This window comes from Cucumis melo, chromosome 8 (assembly GCF_025177605.1).
Source record: "Cucumis melo cultivar AY chromosome 8, USDA_Cmelo_AY_1.0, whole genome shotgun sequence".
Classification (NCBI taxonomy): Eukaryota; Viridiplantae; Streptophyta; class Magnoliopsida; order Cucurbitales; family Cucurbitaceae; genus Cucumis; species Cucumis melo.
Genome location: NC_066864.1, coordinates 3,175,776 through 3,199,488, shown reverse-complemented (window position 1 = coordinate 3,199,488; position 23,713 = coordinate 3,175,776). Strand labels below are relative to the sequence as shown.

Below are 23,713 nucleotides of genomic sequence, written 5' to 3'. Positions count from 1 at the left end.
AATACTTAAAAAGTAGACTATACCTATCTTCGGGCATCGGAAAATAATATAAGAGAATCTATCAAGTTTGTCTTATAAAAAATATTTTTGATTGTTATATATTCCCCTATTTTTATATCTCTAACTCATAGATTAAATTCCATATAATTCAATTTGGCCCACCAAAGTCATTTATGTTGATCCTATAGGTTCTGTATTATGACCATAGCTATCATGAATCTTAATCAAAGTGTTGAACTTGATTTGCAAGTTTTAGAATTTTTTTTATTTTAAAAAAATTAGAGTTAACAAACAAAACAAGTAAGAACAAGAGAAATGGAGTGAAGTTCGTAAGAAGACATTTGCATGTTGTTAGGAATTTTGGACAATCTCCATCATTTCATTTCAATTCTCAAAAATTTTCATCATCTTCCCCCCACCACTCTTATGAAATTCCATAGCTTTCACTGAGGAAATCAAAGAAAAGTGGACTGTTTCTGGACATACCCTTCTCCTCCATTATTGCTCCCACTTTGAGCTCTCAAACTTAGCAATGTCTTTAAGGGCATTTCAGTCACTGCCACCGTACCCACCAAAATGAAAATGAAAGCAAAGAGCATTCTCATTTTGGGGCATTCCTAGAATATCCACGGATGCAACAAACAAACAGAGCCATTTGGAAACCCAATGAAAATTTTAAATTAGAATTGGAAATGATGAGGAAGGGCGTGCCTGTTTGATTACTGAGAAAGCTTTGCAGAGAGACCCACATGGAGATACAATCATCAAAAAGTGAGATGAAGGCAAATCGGTATTGTGATAAAGTAATAATCCATACTCACCTCTTCATTTCACTTTTTCTTCTTTTTCAATTCTTTTTTCTTTTGTGGGTCTTCTGATTTTTTCTTTAATTCACAAAGTTAAAGCATCTCTTCGCTAATTATTTCACTTACAAGGCTTTGTTCGTTGGTTCCCTTGATGCTTGACACCGGAGCTCTCTTTTTAATCATATTACGCTGTCTTGGTTTCGAATAAGAGGTGGGTTTTTCTCAGAATTCTCAGCTCTTCACTTTGACATTGATGTTATTACAGTATTACAACAGATGGTGATGAGTTTTTGGGTTTTAGGGAAGCTTTCAGATTCTCAACTCTGTAAGTTAGCGAATGAAATTCAGTGCGTTTGTGTTCGAGTTTTTTAGGTTTTCTTCATATGAGGTTACGAATCTTTTGGTGATGGTTTGAATGCTAAGAATTCTGAAGCAAATTAGTGGAGAAGTGGCGAAACGAATACGAAGTGCTATTGGCTGGAGATACATTTCTTCTTCCGTTTCATCTTTTTTCTGGATATAGATCGTCTGTCGTCTGATCTGATCTTCTTATATCAGAAAATTATGAATTGGGTGCTTCAATTTTAGTTTGAGCTGCCATTTGTGCATGGGGGTTGTTCGGTTCAAAGCTTGGAGCCTTTGATTCAGAAAGTTGGAGGCTGTAAGTTTCCAATAACTTGCTTTTCTCTTTTATCTTCGAGACAACTTTTTCTTATCTCGATAGATTTTGTGGCTGTCCTGAAGTGCTTTAAATCTTTTGTTCTTAATGATCCATTTTCCCATTGTTAAACAAGCTGCTATAAAGCAATAAAAATGGCTGAAATAAGGTTAGCTAGATTAGAACAAGGCCAAACCAAGATTAAAAATGTGCCAATTGCTGTAACCCCAGAAGGTTTTTGGTGCTGTCCTTCTCCTGTTGTTTTCCAAAAGACCCTCAAAAGTCAAAATCCCCTAAACAAGCCCAAACCTGCCTCCCCTCCCTCAAAGATTCCTGTTGAGAAGAAATCGATCCCAGTGACTGATAGAAAGCCACCGCTTTCGAGATCAAGGTCGGCTGCTGTTTCTGATGATGACCGAAAAGGCAATGCTGATGCTTCTGGCTACAGTGCCCCAGAGGTTGTACCCAGGACATCACGGCCTAAGGTTGAAAATATGCCAAGGAAAATAGCAATTGAGTTCGGTGAGCCAGGGACAAGTAATATAAAGGTCGTTTTACTTGGGAAGCAAGGATTTTCAGTGAAGTTGAGTGTTCATAAAAACGTTTTGATGGATAATAGTTCTTTTTTTGCCAATAAGCTCGCTGATCAAGAAGGTCCTTCAATGGAAATTGGTGATTGTGAAGATGTTGAAATATATGTTGAAACCGTGGGATTGATGTACTGCAAAGAAATGAAGCAATGGCTGATGAAGCAAAATGTTTCTCGTGTTCTGCGAATTCTTAAGGTAAGAAACAAATTCTTATATTCAACATCACAAGATTAAGGATACCATCTGTCTTTCTGTGGATTCATGTTCTTATGATGTTTTTGCTGATTCCTGAATCCTGATTTAAAATTATAGATCACATTTTGATTAATAGAATCTTGTCGTCTAGGAAGGCATGAGATGTTTGTTACCTGTTGTGATCCTGGTTATTCAATAGCGGAAGTTAACTGAAAGATCTTGCTAGATTGTCAATGGAATCATTGAAGTATACCATCACAAATTGAAACCGTTGGCAAGTATAAGATTCTGAGGGTGACTTGCTTCTTTTTTAAAGTGAAGTACACCCTTTACTCTTTAGACCCCTGGGTATCAACCACATAATTGAGCATCTTGCAAACTTAGATAAGTAGTTTTAAGAACTTCAAAGTACTACAATTATGATTGTGTTTCTCTTGAATGCTGTTTAGCTGAATTTTTCTAACCTTGTTCTTAGTATTTGGAGAGAAATGGCTAGGTGATGTTGAGTGGCTATAGTTGAAAGAATGCCATTAGTCTGGCTAGTGGAATGGAGAAGCATTATCATCCCTTTTTCTTTTTTTCTTCTTCTGATATGTTTCTTAAGATCGTTGAAGAAGCTAGTTATAGAATCAAACTAGAACCAAACTATATTGAAATACAAAAGATGAAATCTTACGAGATAAACCAAGTGTTTTGAGGTATTTGAACCCTCCTCTCTTATGATCTTTCATCTCTCTATTACCCTAAATCACTCACTGAAACAACATCTAATTTTCTCCTTTGCCTCTCTGTGTATAACCAAAATTCGTTACCATCTTCCTAACTTATTACTAATAGATCTTTAGTGATGCCTGAATTATGCCCTAATGACTTTCCTATCCACTACGTGTGTGTACATGTTCTTGCTTTCTACTCCATTCCACTTCAAAGTTGCATTTGTTGGTAGGTTTACGTAATATTTCAACACTGTTTTCAAGTATTCAAACAATGTTGGAAAAATATAGTAAGAAATCAGTTCTAATTGTTAAAGCATGTAAACTGAAGTTTGGTAAATACAAGGGTTGCAGGAAAAGCCTTGAGGAAGACGAAGAACAGTATTGGTGCTGACATGGGTCCATCTAGAAATACCTTGCTAGTTCCAGGGCACTTAAATCTATTGAAAGATTTAACGGGGTGGTTTTAATTTTGAATAAAATTTAAGGTTCCTCACAAACGTTTTATCATGTAGTGTTATCTTTTATTGTTTAGGTCATAGCTGTGGCGTATTGTATGTTATTGCTTATACATCTACCGTGCCATATTGAAGATCCTCCGTTTGTTATTATCATGAATTCTTTTAAGTATGTGTGATGGCATAAAACTTACCCTAAAATGCTTGTTTGCAGGTTGCTGAGTTTCTTGGTTTTAAGTCATGCATGCAGTCATGTCTAGAATATTTGGAAGCAGCCCCTTGGGTTGGTGATGAAGAAGAAGAAAAGGTTGTCACGTCCATCCTACGACTTCAAAGTGAAGGCATTGGGGTGAGCCCAGTATTGAAACGAGTGTCTGCAGACGTGTCTAAGCCCCATAAAGATACTCTTTCTCATATCATCGAACTTGTTCTCAGAAGCAATGAGGAGAGAGGCCGACGTGAAATGAAACTGGTAGTACTAAAGCTTCTTAGGGAAAACCAGAGTGTATCGAGCAATGCGAGTTCAACTGACATCTGCAATGAGATCATTTACTCTTCTTGTAGAAGCTGTTTGGCGTCGCTATTGTTCCTGTTCCAGCAGGCGGCTGAAACAGATTTTACTGACAGATCAGTGGACAGGAAAGAACCAGTGCTGAAGCAAATTACTCTAGAGGCCGATAATCTCTCGTGGTTGCTCGAGATATTAGCTGACAGGCAAGCAGCCGATGAGTTTGCAGTTATGTGGTCAAAGCATCAGGAACTAGCAACCCTCCATGCGAAGTTGCCTATTGTCTCTCGCTATCATATTAGCTGCATAACAGCTAGGCTATTTGTTGGCATTGGCAAAGGAGAACTGTTACCAGCAAAGGATACACGAAAATTGTTGTTACATACATGGTTAGAGCCGTTGATCAATGATTATAGCTGGTTAAAACACGGTTGCGGTTCATTTGATCGAAAGGTCGTGGAAGAAGGAATTGGTCGGACTATTCTCACTCTCCCACTGGAGGATCAGCAAAGCATTTTGCTGACATGGTTAGGCAGTTTTCTAAAGGTTGGGGATAGTTGTCCAAACCTCCAAAGAGCATTTGAGGTTTGGTGGCGTCGGACATTCGTTCGACCTTATGTTGAGACACAAGGAAGCATTCACCAGCAAGATTGCTCAATCACGTCCCAGTTGGAGCCCTGAGGATATGCCACTGCCACCATACTTACATAATGGAATATAAATAGAGAAATGTAATGCTGAAGCATTTGCATTTCTCAGTGAGCAAAAGGTGAACAAAACTGACCATTTGTCGGGCATTGTAGGTAGCTGCTGAGTTTATTGCTTAGTTATGATTTATGTTGAATGAATTTCGAGGTCAGTCGAGAACGCTGTTGATGAAGTGAATCGCTGCTCTGTTGTGAGTTAAATTTGTACGTAGTAGTATAAGGTGGACGTGCATTGATACTCTGAATGCACCTTTTATTGAAGTGAAAATCAAAGTGCTGTATGCTTATGCTTTTTCTTCTTTAATGGGAGGTTATGTTATTGAAATTTACTTTGTAACATCAAGATCGAGGCATTTCGGTTTGTTTTCTGTATATTTGTTATGGAACTGTTAATTTAGATCTAGTTTGATAACAATTTGGTTTATCTCTTTTTTTATAATTGTTTTTATTTTTTCCAAATAAAATAGTTGAAATCTTAATCAAATTTCAATAATAAAAGAAAGAAAGAAAGAAGACTACAACACCTAATAAGGATACTCAAGAGTACAAAAAGCTCTGAAATATAGATATATTGCAATATCAATAAAGAAACTATAATTTAGCATAGCCAACTACTCCCTACCAATATTTCCAACTAAGGAAATCCCACAAATTACGAGGGGCATCCTTTTAAATTACTAGACTAAAATGATACTTTAATCTTCCATGTCGAAATAATTAATAAAAGAAAAAAAAAGGTCTTAAGAAAGTGTTTTGCGTAGACTGCATAATGTGGGTATCACAAAATAGATATTTGTAAGAAAGGGAAGTGGACATCGTGAGTTATTGCTTGAGAATTGTACAATATAGAGCCCTAATTAAGTTTGGGCCCAGAAGAAGACGACTACGTCAGAGATGGAGGGCCCATCTCGGCCCAGCCCATGTAGGGCCCAAAAATTATGACAATAAACAGCATAATAATTATGAAAAATAAAAATTTGAGGAAATTGATGTTGGTTTGTTGGTTGGGTTTGGAATCATTTGGCACGTGCCATGTGCCTTCATTTGTGAACAAGACAAACAAACCATTTGATTTTGCACATTCAGACACAAATCCCTTCCCCTTTCAATCCTTCAGCTAATTATTTTTATGTATATATAAAAACAGGTCATGAGTTTTTATTATTTCTCCTCCATCATCTATTTAAGTTAATTATTAATTACTACTCTTTTTCTCTCTCACACAAAACAGTATTTATTTCACATTCAATGAAAAGCTAAATTTCTGACCAACCCAACTTCAAAAGGAAAATTTTAAAAGTAAAAATAAAAAGAAAGAAAGAGTAGACTACTGTCGTGCATTAATTGAAAAAAAATATATATTATAGTAGACAAAAAATAAATGAATTTTGAGCAAAAATATTGAATTCAGTGTCGCATTTGGTTGAATTTTCAAAAGAATTAATAATTGTAAAAGGTTAAAGGTAAGAAAATGACTTATTTTCACCTTATATTTGACAGTAATATCCATTTTAATCTCAACTTTTTAATTTCATTGATTTTAAACTTTAGATTTTCACAATACTCTAAGCTTTTAATTTAATCAATTCAAAATTAGGTTAAAATACAATGCTTTAGTTGGCTCTTCATTTTTCGTTCTTATATTTTTAATAGGAACCAAATTTAAGGTTTTTAGAATTATGTGAATTAAAATTAAACAAATTTAAAAGCATGTGAAACATAATGATATTTTAATATTTAAAATTAATACATTGATGGAAAAAAAAAAGATGATAGTATTGAAAGAAGAAACAGAAAGAGACCCACAAAAATTGGTTGTTTGTGGTGTGAGAAAAGGGCTGAATGGTTTTATCCAATGTGTCTGTGGTATTAAAGAGATGAATTTGGGTAAGAAACCCATATACAAAATCCCAATTATATAAAAGAGAATACCATATTCTGCAGTCAATGGTTAAATCAATTTTAACTTTTTTAAAATTTTTGTGAAAATGAATGTGTAGCTACATCTAGGGTTTTGTGTTCTGGTACAGTTCTTTGTACTATACTCTCTATTTTTAACCTTTCCAACTATATAATACATGATGATGTCTCTTTTTTCCAATTGGTTTTATTTATTTATTTATTTATTTATGACACCAAACTATAACTCTTGGACATGAAAAACATGGTAATAAATACACAACAATAAAACATATACACAATTAATGACATTTGGGAAACCATATGCAGTACTACTACTCCAATTTCAGACTTTCCAATTTCTTTTTAATTAAAAATAATAATAATAAAAATGTTCAAATTTGTCTTTTTTCTTTTTATTTCTATCTTCAAACATTGAAAATTGAATTTGATTGAGATTTATAGTGGTCCTTTTAGACAAATTATTATCGTTATCTTCTTGTTCGAGATGACCTTTGTCTTAATTAGTTTACGTTTTTGGTACGTAGATGGATATGATAGATATAAATTTTCTCACTTCGCTATTGGTACATCGTCTTTCTCTTGTACCTAACTTTATAAGAAACTCTTTTACTTTTAAAAAATTTTAAAATTTGGAAACAGTTTTAATTTTATTTTCTCAAAATAGGAAGTTATGTGTATTACAACCAAAACATGTAACCATAAACTAAAGCAGTTTCTAAATATAAAATAAAATAAAAAATACACATTTTCTTATTACATCAAAAATATTGCATACATTTACATATCGTTAATTTTCTTTTTTTCTTTTTTTTTTTTTATTAATGATAGCTAACTTCAATAAACATCCATTATCCTACCAAACAAAGAAAAAAAGGGGGTTACTTGGTGTTTAGGTAGTGATTAAATAAAAATAATTGAAGTTTTATGGAAAAATAAAAAAAGCAAAAGTAAGTGGCAACACAAAGACACACACACACACACACACACACACACACACACACACACACACACACACACACACACACACACACACACACACAGATATATATATATATATATATATATATATATATATATATATATATATATATATATATATATATATATATATATATATATATTAGGTAATAAGTTATTGTTGCTTTGCATATGATTGTTTTGTGATTTAAGGAAACATATATGGTGGGTTTGGTGACAAATTAATATATATATGGCAGTCAATGAAAACTCAGTAATATATATATATAGTTTGGTTGTTATTATATGTGTGTGGATGAAGATTGGAATACCAAAAAACATAACAAATGTAGCTTTCATGGAAAAGAACTACCAATTTGGAGAACCTCTTTGAAACTTTGAAAGGGAAAAATAAAACTGTTGCAAAGTGTTGCTGATATTTCTTTATATGTTTTATCTTCTGATTGTGACAACTATTTAGTTTGTAATATATTTATGGTTATACTATGATTATGTACTTCTATCTCTTCTCATTTTACATTTAACTTTTACTTTTGGTCCTTATAATACATATGGATATGTAGTTAATTAATGTGATTATTAAATAATGATCGTGTAAATTTAATGAAATTTTTTATTGTATAATATGTATTGACGTGACAATATTGATTTATATATTAATGATATATATAGATACAATGTGGTAGATAGATTTATAATATCCATTTAACCAACAAATATGGGTTCCAAAGTAAGATTAACTTAATGGTAATTGACATGCATTCGCTTCTCCTTAAAATCGAGATATTGTCTTGGATGCTTCTAGTTGACCTTTGTTTTTTCCTAATCCTATTTTTTTATCGTTTGACTTCTCTATATCTTTGTAGAGCATCTTTTTTGGTTGGTTATTGTGCGAAGCTTCTTTTGAACTCTTTTGAGTGTTCGTAATAGACGAATCTTCCGTGACATATCTTCAATCTTTGAAAGATTTTTTGATAATATGCTTCCATGCGTTTAATTGGTGTACTTTTGGATCTCGTTCGATTCTAATAGTTTATTCTTTCTTTCCATTCCATTGGAGAGAATTCTTGTAATCTATTTCATTCATCGACGAAACATTTTTTTTGTTCCAAAAAAGAAAAAGAAAGAAAGAAAATTATAATTAAGTTCAACAATTACAGGTGGAGAATGGAAATAATTAAGAAATAATATTTAATACTATTGCATTTCATAGAGCTCAAAAGGATAGTGTAATAGACAGACACATTCATATAATACCTTATCTTAGAGTACTTCTTTCTTACTTAGAAAAATGATTATCAAAATAATCATATTTCAATTCCACAAAATTACACTCACATTTTACCAGCCCTAGAAAGAGAGATCAGAGAGGGAAAAAAAAAAGATACTTAGGAAAAGAAGGAAAAAAGAAAACCCTACTATACAATTAACAATAATTTAATCAACCCCACAAATTGGAAAGCCCTAATTACACAAAATGCAGCTACATACGTACATTGAGATCATTCAACCATGATACATTAATTAATTTTCTATAAAAACCAAAAAGAAAAAAGGGTTGATTTTATAATGTGGGAAAGTTTTAATAATAATAATAATTAATTTCTTCCTTAAGACTGACCAAAGTCACGTAGAGAGAAAGAAGGATTATCCACGGCAGCGGCGGCGGAGGTGTTTCCGGCATGGCGGAGGCCTAACGTGAGGGACACGTCACCGGTGGCCGTGTTCGTGGTCCCAAATCGTATAAGTGTTGGTCCAGGATTCATGTCAGCCGCCGCAGTAACATCCTCAGACATGGTCCCATAATGTTGTTGATGATGATCTGATCCACTACTTCCGTGTCGCCACACATCATGCAAATCGGAGTAGTCATGCCCCGCCGCGAACTCCGCTGCTACTTCTTCCACGGCTGCGGTGGTTGGATTTTGTGGATTTGTAATGGCATTGTTTTGTGTTTTATTATTATTGTTGTTGTTGTTGTTGTTATTTTGTGGGGTATCCTCCTGTGATTGTTGATCTGTATCGACTTTGCCTTCAAGTTGGTACATTTCTTCCACCATAGGTTTCCACAACCGAACTCTTGCATTAATGAACCAATTTGAAACCTGCCAATTTTTTTCAATAACCAATCGAAACATATTAGTACTTATTATGTCAAATGTGTTTTTTTCCCTTTTTAATTCTAAAATTAAATTAATAAAGGGGATACAGTGAGTAATAATTCTCTTGATAGAGACACATTAATGGCATACGAATTTGGCTTTTTCATGCGCACACATATATAGCAAAAACTCAACAGAGAACGACTTCTTGACAGTCAATTTTGAATTCTAACGACTTAAAATTTATATCTAGCGGTATTGAAGAACATTATATACAATTGTTATTAAGAAGCAGTCAAAACGACGACCTCATTTAATAATTTTTCAATCATATAGAAAGTAAATAAAAAATCAGATCTCCTACATATAAAGGAGAAACACGAACAAATGTGACCGTCGTAATCAATAATTTATTAAAGAATCTCCTACATATCTAGCAGTACTATTATATTATGCATCTTCAAAAGAGATGAAATAATAGAGAAGGAAAAAAAAAAAAACACAAAAGCGTAAAACGAAGGGGACAATACGTCTGGGGATTTTATTATGATCTTCCTTCACACTTTGGCCATTTTCACACACAATGATGTCATAAAAGAATAATATGGTAAAGAGACAGAAGGGAAAAAACAAAGTGTTGAAACTTTCCATTTTCATTCACATTATTCCCATAAGGAACTTGTTTTGTTTCATTCTTTTGTGTAAAAAGAAAATTACTCATATTTATGCAATCCATCCTTTATCAGAAACTTGTCATAAAGATGAGTGGAGATGGAGATGTATACAAGAAATAGTTTTTTAAACTTAGGTGTGCAATGGAATAGATAGGTGTGTGGATTAAGTAGAAAAATGGAGGGTTTAAAAAAAAATTGGAGGGAAAGAGAAGAGAAGAGAAAAAGGAAAAACCTGATTTCTGGACAAACCAGTCTGTCGAGCTAACAGAAGCTTGTCTGCGTCGCTGGGGTACCTGAAGAAAAAGACCATCAAAAATCACAATCAAAGTCCTTCTTTTTTCTCTCAAACATCATCTTATTATTTCTATTTCTTTAATTTCTTTGGGATGTGATTTAACACTCACCATTTTTTTTGTACCTTTTTTCTCTTCGATCATTTCACACTTTCTATATAACCTTACCACCTGCCTTATCTTTTAAAAAAAATTCATGCATGCATTACTCATTTCAGAACTAGTCGGTAATTCAAGGACTGTTTTTACTTCATAGACCCTAATACCATATATATTTAGATAAAAATATATGATTTTCATCCTAAAGTAAATTAGCAATTAGCAATGAGAAGAATAATTCATTAATCTTATAAGTTCGATTCTTAATTTTCCTATGACTTAAGATCATTGATTCTCAATAACAACAATATAAAACTTCTTCTTTCTTGCTAAATTAAAAATAAACCGATCAATTAAGTTCATGAGCTCAACACAAAAGAGTGTGAAATTTCAAAAGTTTGAATATAAGATACTATATACTCACATCAACCCAAAAGATACACCAACCCAATTTTTTTTTTATAAAAAAGAAACCTGTCAAGACTTATAATTTAATAAAAGAATATGTATTTAGGTGCATTATTCTGAAATGTACTGATCTTTTTTCAACTGGAATCAAACAACAAAAACAAAAAGAAACTAAAAAATATTTATAAAAAAAAAAAAGTAAAAGAATTAGGGTAGTCAAAATGCACAAAATATTTTTTTAATGGAAAACTTACAATTGACAGTCATTAAAACCCCAACTTTATGGTGTAATCAATGATGAAACCACGAAAAGATGCAAACTTTGAAGAATAATTAGGAAATCATGAAAAAGGGAGGGCAGTTATTTCAGATTAAAAAAGAAAAGGAAAAGAGAGCAATTATAGATCATAATATTACGTACGGATGAAGAAAATGCTCGAAAAGCCAAGCTCTGAGAATGTTGACAGATCGTTCAGGAAGACCACGCTGTGGTCTCCAAGCTTCTTGTTCCATCATCCCCATTTGATGGAAAGCCCTTTGTTGCCTAAGGCTTTGTTCAAGAAGTTTCAATCTTGGTGTCTCTCCTTTCGTTATTCCAGACCCTCCGTTCCCTCCTTTCTCCCCCAACGCCTCGTAGCTCTGCTTTAACTGCTCCGCTATTGCGTCTTTCAAGCACCGAAAGTGCCTCGACATTGCCTTCTGTGTCAACGTCGTGTACGGCGCTGCTGCCCCGAACCCCATCACTAGGTCGAACGAGTTGACCACCATTTGCATTTGCTCTCGATATAAGTTATATCTGCGTTCCACCTAGATACATGGTTAAGAAAATGAACAAAAGATCAAAATCGATAATACTTAGGTATATTTCGATCAATACTCATTTTTATACATTAGACACATAAAAAAGTTAAAATATTAAAAAATGATTATTGAGTGCGACAAACGTTCAAAGATTAATTTTTTTTTTAATTTAATATAATGTTGGTTGTGTGGTCTCTTTCCATTTGCACCCAAAAAAAAAAATGGAGGAGGTTTGAGTTTGAATCGGTAGAGTGAAATAGGGAGAGTTGGATTTGGCTTTGATTTAGTTTTTAATTAATTATTTTATGTTAGTTGTATAAAGTATTGTGAACTCCTTAAACAAGCAACAAAACGAAAACAATAGATGGTAATTAATTAATTAATTAATGTATATTAAGGAGTGATGAAATAGGATAATTATTAAACATAATCTCCTTAGTGTTTCTCGCCATTGTTTAATTTCTTCTCCAAATACAGCCAAATGGACACACTTTTTGTTTGAATTTCCTTAACAAAAAAAATCCAAAAACAAAGGATTAATAATAATGTATTAATGAAATCAATTGCTTCTCTAGCTTGCTATATTTGGGTCAACTATATAAATATATTTAATTTTATAAACAAACATTTATATATATATACTATTTATGTTTGTTGGTTCATAAGCCAAAAATTGTAGGTTTCAACTGCATATATATCTTTATTGCAAAGTGGATACCAATTAAATCTTGTAGAAAAAGATTAAAAAAAAAAAAAAAGAATTAAATCGAATGAAATCTAGCCCTACAACAACCTGGTTGGATTTTTAGCTAATTATTTTCTTTTGAAAAAATCATTAATCGATGATCAGCCGGCTTTTCAAGTGATTAAAAATTAAAATTTAACAAATACCCAGAAATTAATTGATAAAAAGATGAAATTTTTATGTGTCCTTCTTGACTTTTGAGATAAAGAAATAGGTGAAATTTAGAAGAAGAAATATATATATATATAGGGAGAGAGAGAAAGAGAGAGATTCTTACCTCATCAAGCATGGACAATAGTTTGACCTTTCTCCGTTGATGTTCAATTCTGTCAGCAGCCGATAAGGGAGGTTGATCTTTTGATGTCGAGCCACCGGTAGCGGCGGCGGAAGTAGTGGCGGTGGTAGCGGATTCAGTATTGGGGTTTGGTTTAATATTGAACTTGTTTTTCTTCAATTGAACTTTCCCAACACTGCAAAACTCCTCAAGCAATTCTTGTGCAGGTTTGACATATTTTGAATTCCTCAACACATTGACAACTCCTAAAGATGACCCAAATCCAATTTGAACTTGATGGTTATTGGGATTATTCATTATTTGTGAATTAGCTTGAAAGCTATGAGGAGAATTCTCATTATTCCTAAAAGAATATTGCAAAATTGAGGATGTTGATCCACTTCCTCCATCACCATGGACTTGATTGTTGTTGTTATAATTATACAAAATCCCACCATCCCTAATTCGTAATTCATCCGCTTTCGCAACAGCACCGTCCTCCAAGTGTTGTAAGGAAGAGGAGTGAAGTGAGAGTGAAAGACCTTGACTTTCGACGACAGCGAATTGCCCAAAAGCCGTCGTTTGGTCTCCGACGCCAACCCCACCTTCGAAACCCTGGAGAGGGTTCGCAGGTGGGTTCGGGAGGAGCATGTGGAGAGTGGAGGAAGTCGAGGGTGGCGAAGGGGATCGTGGTTGCGCTTGTGGTGGTGGAGGAGGGTTCATCAAGAAAAGTTGCATGGCCGAGGCCGAGTTGGGGGGGCGTAAAGTTCGGAAATTGTCGGAGAAGTCGACCGTAGTAGCCGCGGCGGAGGGAGTAGTGGGAGGGAAATTGAACATGTCGGATAACATGGTCCCCCCACTAGATGGGGAGGCATAGACATGATGAAGTTGTTGTTGGTGATGGTGTTCGTCTATTCCGACGAGGTGGGATGGTGGCGGGGGGATGGAGTCGGAGAAAGATTCAAGACGGAGCTTGTCAGGGCGGATGTGTTGGGCGGGGAGGGAGGAGGGATTGGATTTGTCAAAGGTGGCATTAGAGAAGGTGAAGATTCCTTGATGATGATAATCGTGGGACATAGAAGAATTGGCACAACTAGTTGCCTTATTGGACAAAATTAATGGACCTTTTGCGATTCCCATATCACATAATAACAACAACAATAATAATTCTTCTTCTTCTAAAATTATTGTTCTTCTTCTTCATCGGATTCAAAAACTTCACATAACAATAATATTAACTTATAATCCCACACCTGAAAATCAAACCAAAAACAAATTCGAATTTTAATAATTCATCAATTAAAAGAACAACAAAAAAGAGGGATGAGTTGAGTACCTGCTGGATTGGGAAGAGTGTAGAGGAAAAAGAGACAAAGTTGTAAGAGAATTGATTGGATTTTCTTTGTTCTTTTTTCTTTTTGTTTTGGTTATTGAGAAAAAAAGAGAGAGAGAGAGAGAATAAAATTAGGGGAAGAATTGAGGAAGAAGAAGAAGAAGGAAGAACTCACTGAAAATCTCTCTCTCTCTCTCTCTCACAAAAAAAAAAAAAGGAGGGTTGCTGTTCTTCTTCATTGCCTTCTTCTTTCTTTTTTACATCTTCACTTTTTTAATTTCTTCTTTTTTATTTTTATTTATTTATTAATTTTCCTGCTCCATTTGTCTCATTTGAATTTGTTTGTTTATTTTATTTTCAGGAAAGAGAAAAAATGCAATAAAAATCTGTAATGTTTTAACATTCCTTTTCTTTTTGAGAGAGAGAAAGAGTGTGTGTGTGTGTGCACACTTTCCAATGTATTTTTCTATTTAATGACATCAATAATTATTTGTTTCATTTATTTCTGTCTTACTCTTTTCTTCCTCTCCTTCTCTTTTCATTATGCCTCAAGCAAACATATTCATTTGGGAAGAAAAAATTGATAGTCCATTCATAGTTTGTTTAATTTGGATTTTCTCTTTTCTATTTTTGACTATTTCTCTCCAAACTTTTTTATTTTTATTTAAATTACCTTTTAATGCAATACTTACAAACATCAGAATCAAAATTCTAATTTTATTTTTATTTAAATTACCTTTTAATGTAATACTTACTACTACGATAATCAAAATTCTAATTTTATTAAAAAAAGAAAAAATTAATTATCGTTAAAGTTAATTTCACTTATATTTTTAAAAATATTTTATCTTGATTTTAAGGTTATTGTAAGATGAAAATTGTATCTTAATTAATAAATTAAATAAAACATAATTAAATGTTTAAGTTAATACATCATTAACTTATAAGTAGTTATTTTCTTTAAAGTAGTTGAACTTACTTAAAAAACACTACTTATGAGTTTATGTATGAATGTATGTATTAAATTAATAAACTCTGCATTATAATGCATTTTTCTAGTTTCATAGGATCCTATGTGCATTAGGGATTTAACCTCATACCTCTTACTTAAGATTATATATTGTACGTCAGTTAAAAGTTATATTTATGTTATGAACATATAAATACACATCTGACCTTTGTTATAAAATTTTATTGTGTAGTATAACTTTCTCAAGAGTACGAAAACTAATTGATATGTTTAAAATTACGTCTATATGCCAAATTGGCATCAATCAATTCAATAGTAAATTTGATTGACCATTAGTGTAGCATCAAATCTCTTTAACCTAACTTGATTTTGGTTGGACAACAGTAATTAAATTTGATTAGTTTTTAGAATGATGTTTGAGCGTTGTTCCTCGCTTCACACAATACATTTAACCGTAAAATTCAAAATAAAACAACAAAAACGTAGAGACCAAAAATGAGTTTAATAACTTGAAACTATTGAGTTCTTTTCTTTTTTTTTTTTTTCTTTTTTTTTTTCCTTCAATGTAATTTTTCCTTTGCCTTGTCCTTTATAAAGGAGAAGATGATTTTGGGACCAAAATTTAAAAGTACAATGATTGAAAATGAAAAATGTAAAAAACTTGGGTGGGAAAATATGATTTAAATTTAAAATTATATTTCAATTTTTTTTATGATATATATTTTATTAGAATTACGGAAGAATAATACCACTTTAAAATTGGACCCGTGATGGTCATTTTAGCAAACCCCCTTTTGGGAACCGAATATAATAAAAGATGGGGACAACACATACTCATCCCAAACCCCTTAAACCTCCAATTACAATTTAGCTCATCCTCAATTCCCATAATACCCTTCTCAAGACCACCATTTTTCATCTAACCAAATTCTTGTAATCGATAGGGCATACGGGTGTTTTGGTCTTTTCCTACATTGTGTTACATATTAATATCTAATATTTTTAGGAAGCCTAGTAAAATATTGGTAGAAATAGAAGTGAACTAAACTGACAAGTATCATCTCACCAGAAAAATAAAAATAAATAACTCATAAGAAAAAAAAAAACCCTACCTCATCTGAACGTTGCTATTTATTATATTTGGAAAGTGAAATAGGTTTGGAAAATTAGGAATTCCATTTTTTTAAGAAAAGGTTAAAACTAACCGAACCATTTTATTTTGATTTTGTTTTGAATTTAGAGTTACTAATGTTCTGAAATAACATTTTTAATATATATAAAATATCTTATATAATTCAGCTACATTTGAGTGGATAAGAGTATTAACACGAAGGCATATGACATATATATATATGTGTGTGTGTGTGTGTGTGTGTGTGTTGGGATTAATACAAAGATTGGGTTTGGTTTGACATGTACGTGTGGTCCAAAAGCAAACATATAAGTGCCCTTTTTTAGGGTTTTGAGATGAGATGCCTTCACCCTTTTTGATGTGGTACATCCTTTGTTTACATTTATTTCTTCTTACCTATATATGCTTCTACATCTAAAGGGCTTAACTATACTAAACTTTACTTAGTTGATCTATTTTCATTGAATTATTCAAATAAATAATTAACTCCTATATTTTTGTTGATCATTAATATATCAAATACCATGGCTCCCCAAGTTAGTTATGTACAATAAATTGAACATATTTAGAGAACATTATTGGTTTTTTCTTTTTGCAACTTATTCCAAAATATGCTGCTAGTGTTTTAATAGAATTCCAATGTATTAAACGATGATGGGTTAGAGTATAATTTTGATTATTAAGGAGCTAGAGAAATATAAAAATAAAAAGGAGAAACAAAACACATATAGATTTAAAAACTAAATTTTAATATATTTTTCTGAGAAGATGGATATGATGGAAACTATCACATTCTAATTATGTTGAAATAATTTAATTACTTAAAGTAAACCTTAATTAATATATGATCATTTATTTAATTTTATAGTAATTCAATTTTTATTTTATTTTTTTACATTAAAAAAAATCATCGTTTTCATATGCCTTTGGTTTTCATTCTTCTAAGTGGCAATGGAAATCGAATAAGATTTTTTTTTTCATTAGAAAGGAAATGATGTAAGATTTTTTATAGAATGCTTATACTAAAATTTAGAAAAAGGAGATTTATTATTATTATTATTTAAAGATAAGAAAAAATTAGAAGCAACTGCAAAAACCGAATTGATGATTGACAGCCCAACCCTTTGGAATCTCACGTGTGAAGTTTTTGGGGTAGGGTCTTCACGTGAATCCCACCCTCCCCTTCACACGCTTGAAAGTTACACCTCATCATTTGCCAATACCTAATTTCATTATGGTTTCAAAAAAGAAACCTAATATAATCTCATTATTATTATTATTATTATTATTATTATTTAAAACAAAAAAGTGAAAAAAAATTTCATACTCCATATCACGTGCAAAGTCGGCTACGCACGTGTGTAAGTCATTAATTGGCTTATTTTATTGCCATTTCTAATCTCGGTCGGTTGCTTACGGTTTTTCTTTTCCCTTTTTCATCTCACTTTATTAATTATTATCTAAAAATAAAATAATATCAATTGGAAAATTGGATATTTTATGTGGGTAGTTGTTGTTGTTGTTGTTGGAAGTTAGATTATGATATGGTAGGCTCATTTTTCTCCCTTTTCCTCCATTTTTTTTTAAAAAAATAATTTGGAGTTTTGATCTTAAAAAAGAAATAATGCCAAATATAGTAGAAATTAAATTACAAATTTAAACGTGAAAATTAAAGAATGATTAAAGAATATAAATTAAAGTAGGTATAGAAAAGATTGATTGTGAGGAGGATATGAAAGAAAATAAATTGTGTTGGTTGAGGAAGAGATTGGTAGATAAAATGAATGATTAAAATGAAAGGCAATATATAATAATTAATATAAGCTTTTAATTATACAATGATATTTTTGCGGGGAAGTTGGTGACAAGTGGAAGTTTTTTTTTTTTTTTTTTAGTGAAATGTTTGGGTGAAGAGAACAAATATTTAATTTTGAGAGAGAAAATAAAAGAAATGAAGATGAGGATTAGAAAAGATCGATGTGAAGTTTGTATAGAAAATTTAATTGAGGTACGAGGAACCAATATTACTCAACAACACAAATATAACAAAATCATGTCTTTGTAACCAAATGTTTTGAAACTATCTAACAATTACAATATTTATATACATAATGTAAATAAATATATATTTTTGGCTCAGATGAAAAATATGTGCATTATTTCGAAAAATTATTTGATGGTAGCCCATTCAGTAGTCAATCTCTACATTTAAATCTCCAGATTGTTGCCTATATGATAAGTTAACGTCAAATTTTTAAAAAATAATAATAAGAAAAATCTAATGGGAGTTTATTACCAACCGTACCTATTCAAATTTAATTACTTTACTTTAACGAAAGATTGAATGAGACTAATAATTCTCGGTAAAGTAAGTTTAATTAAGTTGTATTTGGCACGACCTTTATTCATAGAGACTAAATAGTTATTTGACATGACCTTAGTTATTCTCTAAAAACTATTCATGACAATCTATGCACTTAACAATTCTATGTTTGGATTAGAACTTGGATTTCTTATATATGTAATGGTTTTTTTTTTTTCTTTTTATCTCTTGTCTTGTTATAAATAAATGGTTTTTTCAAAAAGGAAAGAAAACTGGGTTTAAATATTTTTTGTTTAATTTAATCTTCTCTTCCCTTCTTAAGTTTTATGAATTTGTTTGGTTATATATTTTATGAAAATTTGAGCACATAATCTGATTTTTGGTTACCTCTTAATTCATGAACAATATAATCTTCTAATTTTAGTTTCAAATAAATTTAATTAGTGTTTAACTGGATGAAGTTGTTAGTTTTAATTAAGGTTAAAATGAATTTTAATTTCCAGGAGAGAGAGAGAGAGAGAGAGAGAGAGAGAGAGAGAGAGAGAGAGAGAGAGAGATTATTATGGTGGATTGTATAGTTTGGGTTTTTAAAAAGATTATATATGTTTGTTAGTATAGGTAGACATATTAAGAGACAACAAATGAGAAAATAGAAGAAGAAAACAAAAGAGATTTGATTGTTTTATATCTTAGTCAAATAGATTTAAAAAATAGAATATTATGTGTGCTAATCAAGTGATTATTAATATATAATCATATATATGCCACATGTCAATAGATAATGGAACACACACATATTATTATATAAAGCTTGGAAAAGTAGATAATCTTCTTGTATTGAGTTTAATTAAATTATATATATATATATGTTAGTTAGAATTAATTAAAATTAGTGCATCAAAGTGATGGTTAATGAAGGGTTTGCAATGATGACACATATATTAATTAATTTAATGGAAATTAATGCAACCGAAAAGAAAGACAAAATTTGAAATTGCTTGTTTGATATGAAATGAACAAAACAATCAAATGTTTATCTTTTTGGGGGAAAATACAGTGAGGCTTACCTAATGATGGTTATGCTATAACTACCACTTTATAACCCTTTAAATAACCTAACCATATGGATACTCTACTAAGCAATCTCCTCACTTTTTCCTTCCAATTTTACTTTCTCCTCCTCTCTCTCTCTCACATTTCATTTCATTACGCTAAGATATTAATTCGAATCAATCAAAATATTTAAGCAAAATTTCATCTTGATAATAGACAACGATATATAGGTTTAAAATTATGTTATATTCTTTAAATATTTTCAACCATTTTTCACTAAATAATATTTTTAAAAAAATTATAAAAATATAATTATAAGATTATTTATTCAAAGAAAACACAAGTGTGTAAATATATATGTTTTTTGTTTGTTTAATTTGCTTTTTATTTATCTCAAGCAATTAGATCAAACGGATAATTAAAATATAAAATAACTATATTCAAATAGTCACCATTTTGTGTCACCACAAATGAATATAGAAATTTGAACTTCCCAACTTAAAAAAATTGGACTTCATGTTTTAAGTGTAACATATTTAAATAGTAAATTTAGCATTTTAGGAAACATACGCTAACAAATTAAAAATAATGAATTTTGTGGAGGAAAATGAATGAAAATATTGCTATGTCTACTTTTACTAGTTTTTTTTTTTTTCCTATTATTATACAATTATTTTTTCAAAATAATTTTGTGAAACATTTTTTTCTCAAGTAATAATAATAACAAAACAAGAATAATTACAAGTGTGAATATAATACTTAAAAAAGGTGTATCCAAGGTCAAGGAAAAAAGAAAGTATACAAAACGTTTTGGCTCCACAACCAAGAGAAAAAGAAAATGTCATTATTATTTATTCCTTTAGTTTCTACCATTGTGGTCCAAAAATGCGTAGCACAATGCCTATAATTAAAATTAAATATGTCACAGATCAAAGTTTTGAATTCGTGTGTACCCCCATTATTTTATAATGTATATATTAAACAATTTGACCATAGGTTTAAGTTTGCATAAATTGCAAAGTCCAATTTACATTAGAAGTATTTCCTATTTGAAACAAAACTAGCAAAATTCTTTTAATGTACTATTTTATCTCTCCCATACATATTTTATTTACTATTACCAAAAATTTGAACATATGACCTTCTAGTTCATCTAATATAGTATTATATTAAATGGTTTAATGTGTCTTCTAGTGTACTGTCTTATGTGAATATATAAACAAAATAAAATGAGAAAAGTTTGAGTGTCAATTTAGAGAAAGGAAAAGTATGCATAGAAGATAGATAATTAAGAAATGTATTTTGATGTCGCCATCTTCGAGTTCGAGTCCTAGAAGATGAAATTTCCAAACTAATTAATAAAAATATGACATTGCATTACGTGTACTAATGAAAGTATATAGCCTAGTCAACACAAATATGGAAAGTTTGATTGGTAAAAAAAAAATATTGAAAGGAAATTAATTTATTAATTAGACAATCCTATCAAAATTAATCATTAATTATATATGACTAAGACGGTCATGCTCATTGTAGTTTGTTTACGACCACTGTGTAAGATAAGTTTAGGCATGCATGCCTCAACTATTTACCATTAGTTCGCCATATAACAACTTTTTTTTTTTATCATATGGTTTATTTTTATTTATGAACGTAATGTCGATCAAAAAATCAATTCATAACAAATTTGAAGTCGACCTCATATCCTCTAATGAAGATATTATTATTATTATTATATTATAATTATTGAAAACTATTTTTTAAAAATTTTATTAAAACGTAGGACTCATAATAGAATCTAGATCGTAGAAGATGGAATAGATAGATAGGTTGTGTGACAATGGAATTATAGAAGGCTAAGATTTTGTTAATAATTGGAAAATTGGAGGGAAAAAGAAATAGAATAGGAAGAATGTGAAATGATAGGGAATTATGTTTGTATTGGAATTTGTGAGCCAAATCAACAGACCTCCATGTCCTTCTCATCCTCGGTCACTTTCTTCATACTCTATTACATTAACATGGGGACCAAAATTCTCGGACATGTTTTTTATACATAATATATAATCTTATACTTTTCTCATTTCATAAACTCTTACACAATTCAATACACAAACAAAGTCTTCTAAATAATATGTCATAATTATTTGATACATTCAACTCAAACATCGCACTAACATCTAATTATAATTATAATAAGTAGCAATTTTAGGAATAGTAATTGAGTATATAACTAACATTTTAATAAAGTTACAAATATAACAAAATCTATTGACCATAGATTTTTACTCTTATAGTTTATTAGTGATATATTAATATTTACGGTATGATCTATCAATGATAGATTCTTATGATTAATAGATTTTGATAAATTTATTTATATTTGTAATTTTTTTAAAGATGTTGTTATATAGTTAATTATTTTGATTGTAATGACTATAATTACGACAATAATTAAAAACAATTAAGATATTGTATATATTTTTAGTATTCATTTTTCTTCCTTTTTAATCACATCTACCATTCTATTTCTTCCTCTCCTATCTCTAGATCTCTTATTTGTTTCCATTTATGACAATGACAACGCTTGATTTTTATTTTGTGTGTATTTGCCTCTAATGACAACACAATAATGACAAAGAATAGAGAATTTTTCGAGCGCAATCAATCAATGTATAGAACAAAAGAAAAGAAATTTGATGATGCTAACAAACTAATTGCTCACTCCATTTTGAAAAAGTGATCAAATTAAATTCAAAATTCAATACAGTATAGCTTGATATTAGAAAAGTAGAAAAAGAAAAGTATAGCACACTATATTCTTTCATTATCTAGTATGTATGTATGTATGTGTATTATGTATATATATATATTTATATATGAACTTTCTAACTATCGCTTTTGTAAAAAAATTAAAAAAAAATAAAAATAAAATGGGGAGATGAAATAAAAAAAGAGGGAAATAGGGAATATATAATAGAAGAAAAGAAAAGGTGAAAAAGTGGGAAGTGGTATAATATTCGAAGGTAGTGAAAGTTGGGCCTGGCTGGCTGGCTGGCCTTTTAAAAATGTGGGCCCAGGTGGGGGTGGAAAACGACCACTACGACGAGATGATGATGTGGTCCTCAATAGATACACAAAATGTATGTTCCACGTGGCATTGCCGGCACTATGTGGGCCCATGTCCACGTGGTAACCGTGGTCCAAATATGGATTGGCTCTTCCTTTCTCCCTTCCACGTGTTTCTAACACGGAGGTGACAGTCTGTCCTAACCAATGCCCTTTTTTTCCTTCCAAATTAATTAATTAAATTGAGAAAAACTTTTCAATTTTTTGTCTTTATGAAATACACTCCATTATCAATGAGGTTTAAGATAGAAACAAAAATTTCCCATTTTTATTATTTTTCCATCCCCCCATATTCAGTTCTAATTTGGCTCTAAATTATGTTTATTTTCTTCCTCCTCAATATATATATATATATATATATATATATATATATATATATATTTTCAATGTCACGATTCCATCAAACTGATCAAATAAGTAAATAAACTATTTGTTAATTTTGTTACATTTTTTATAGTATTCAAATTCCAGTAGTTTTTAATTTATAATGAATCCAAACGAAGGAGTTGATAAATCTTTTATTATTAACTATTATCGTTTTATTATGAAGATTACAGAATTAATATTATTTATATTTATCTCAAACATTATAATACATTCTTCAATGATCCTTTTATATAGACAATTGAAATTAAATTGTACATAAAAAATGATTATAAATGATATGATCTCAAATGTGTAACGATGGATTGTGTTAACAAAAAAAAATTTAAAGTGATTTTTTCTTCGATGTTATTAGATATTATAAATATATGTTCTAAAACACAACTCGTTTATTGAAATTTCAAATATAATTTGTAAGGTATTTTTCTAAATAGCCCAATTCTTGATTTTTCTATAT

At 30.7% G+C, this 23,713-nt stretch overlaps 2 protein-coding genes across 3 annotated transcripts; one reads left to right on the top strand and one right to left on the bottom strand.

The window, feature by feature from the left end:
* The first annotated feature begins 281 nt into the window (after positions 1 to 281).
* LOC103484716 (BTB/POZ domain-containing protein At3g50780) lies at positions 282 to 4,960 on the top strand. Of its 2 annotated transcripts, none has more exons than XM_008441950.3 (4): positions 282 to 803; positions 936 to 1,017; positions 1,108 to 2,249; positions 3,635 to 4,960. In XM_008441950.3, exons 3-4 carry the CDS (start codon positions 1,620 to 1,622, stop codon positions 4,607 to 4,609), a joined length of 1,605 nt encoding a protein of 534 aa, XP_008440172.1. In that variant the 5' UTR covers positions 282 to 803; positions 936 to 1,017; positions 1,108 to 1,619; the 3' UTR covers positions 4,610 to 4,960. The 2 variants fall into 2 exon arrangements, with proteins under 2 accessions (XP_008440172.1, XP_050944647.1); XM_051088690.1 differs by having other exon boundaries at positions 290 to 803; positions 1,179 to 2,249.
* Positions 4,961 to 8,937: 3,977 nt separating this feature from the next.
* Positions 8,938 to 14,546, bottom strand: LOC103484715 (BEL1-like homeodomain protein 4). Its single transcript, XM_008441948.3, has 5 exons — positions 14,269 to 14,546; positions 12,936 to 14,185; positions 11,534 to 11,919; positions 10,545 to 10,605; positions 8,938 to 9,641 (listed from the first exon to the last, which is right to left on the bottom strand). Exons 2-5 carry the CDS (start codon positions 14,070 to 14,072, stop codon positions 9,147 to 9,149), a joined length of 2,079 nt encoding a protein of 692 aa, XP_008440170.1. The 5' UTR covers positions 14,073 to 14,185; positions 14,269 to 14,546; the 3' UTR covers positions 8,938 to 9,146.
* Positions 14,547 to 23,713: the final 9,167 nt, after the last annotated feature.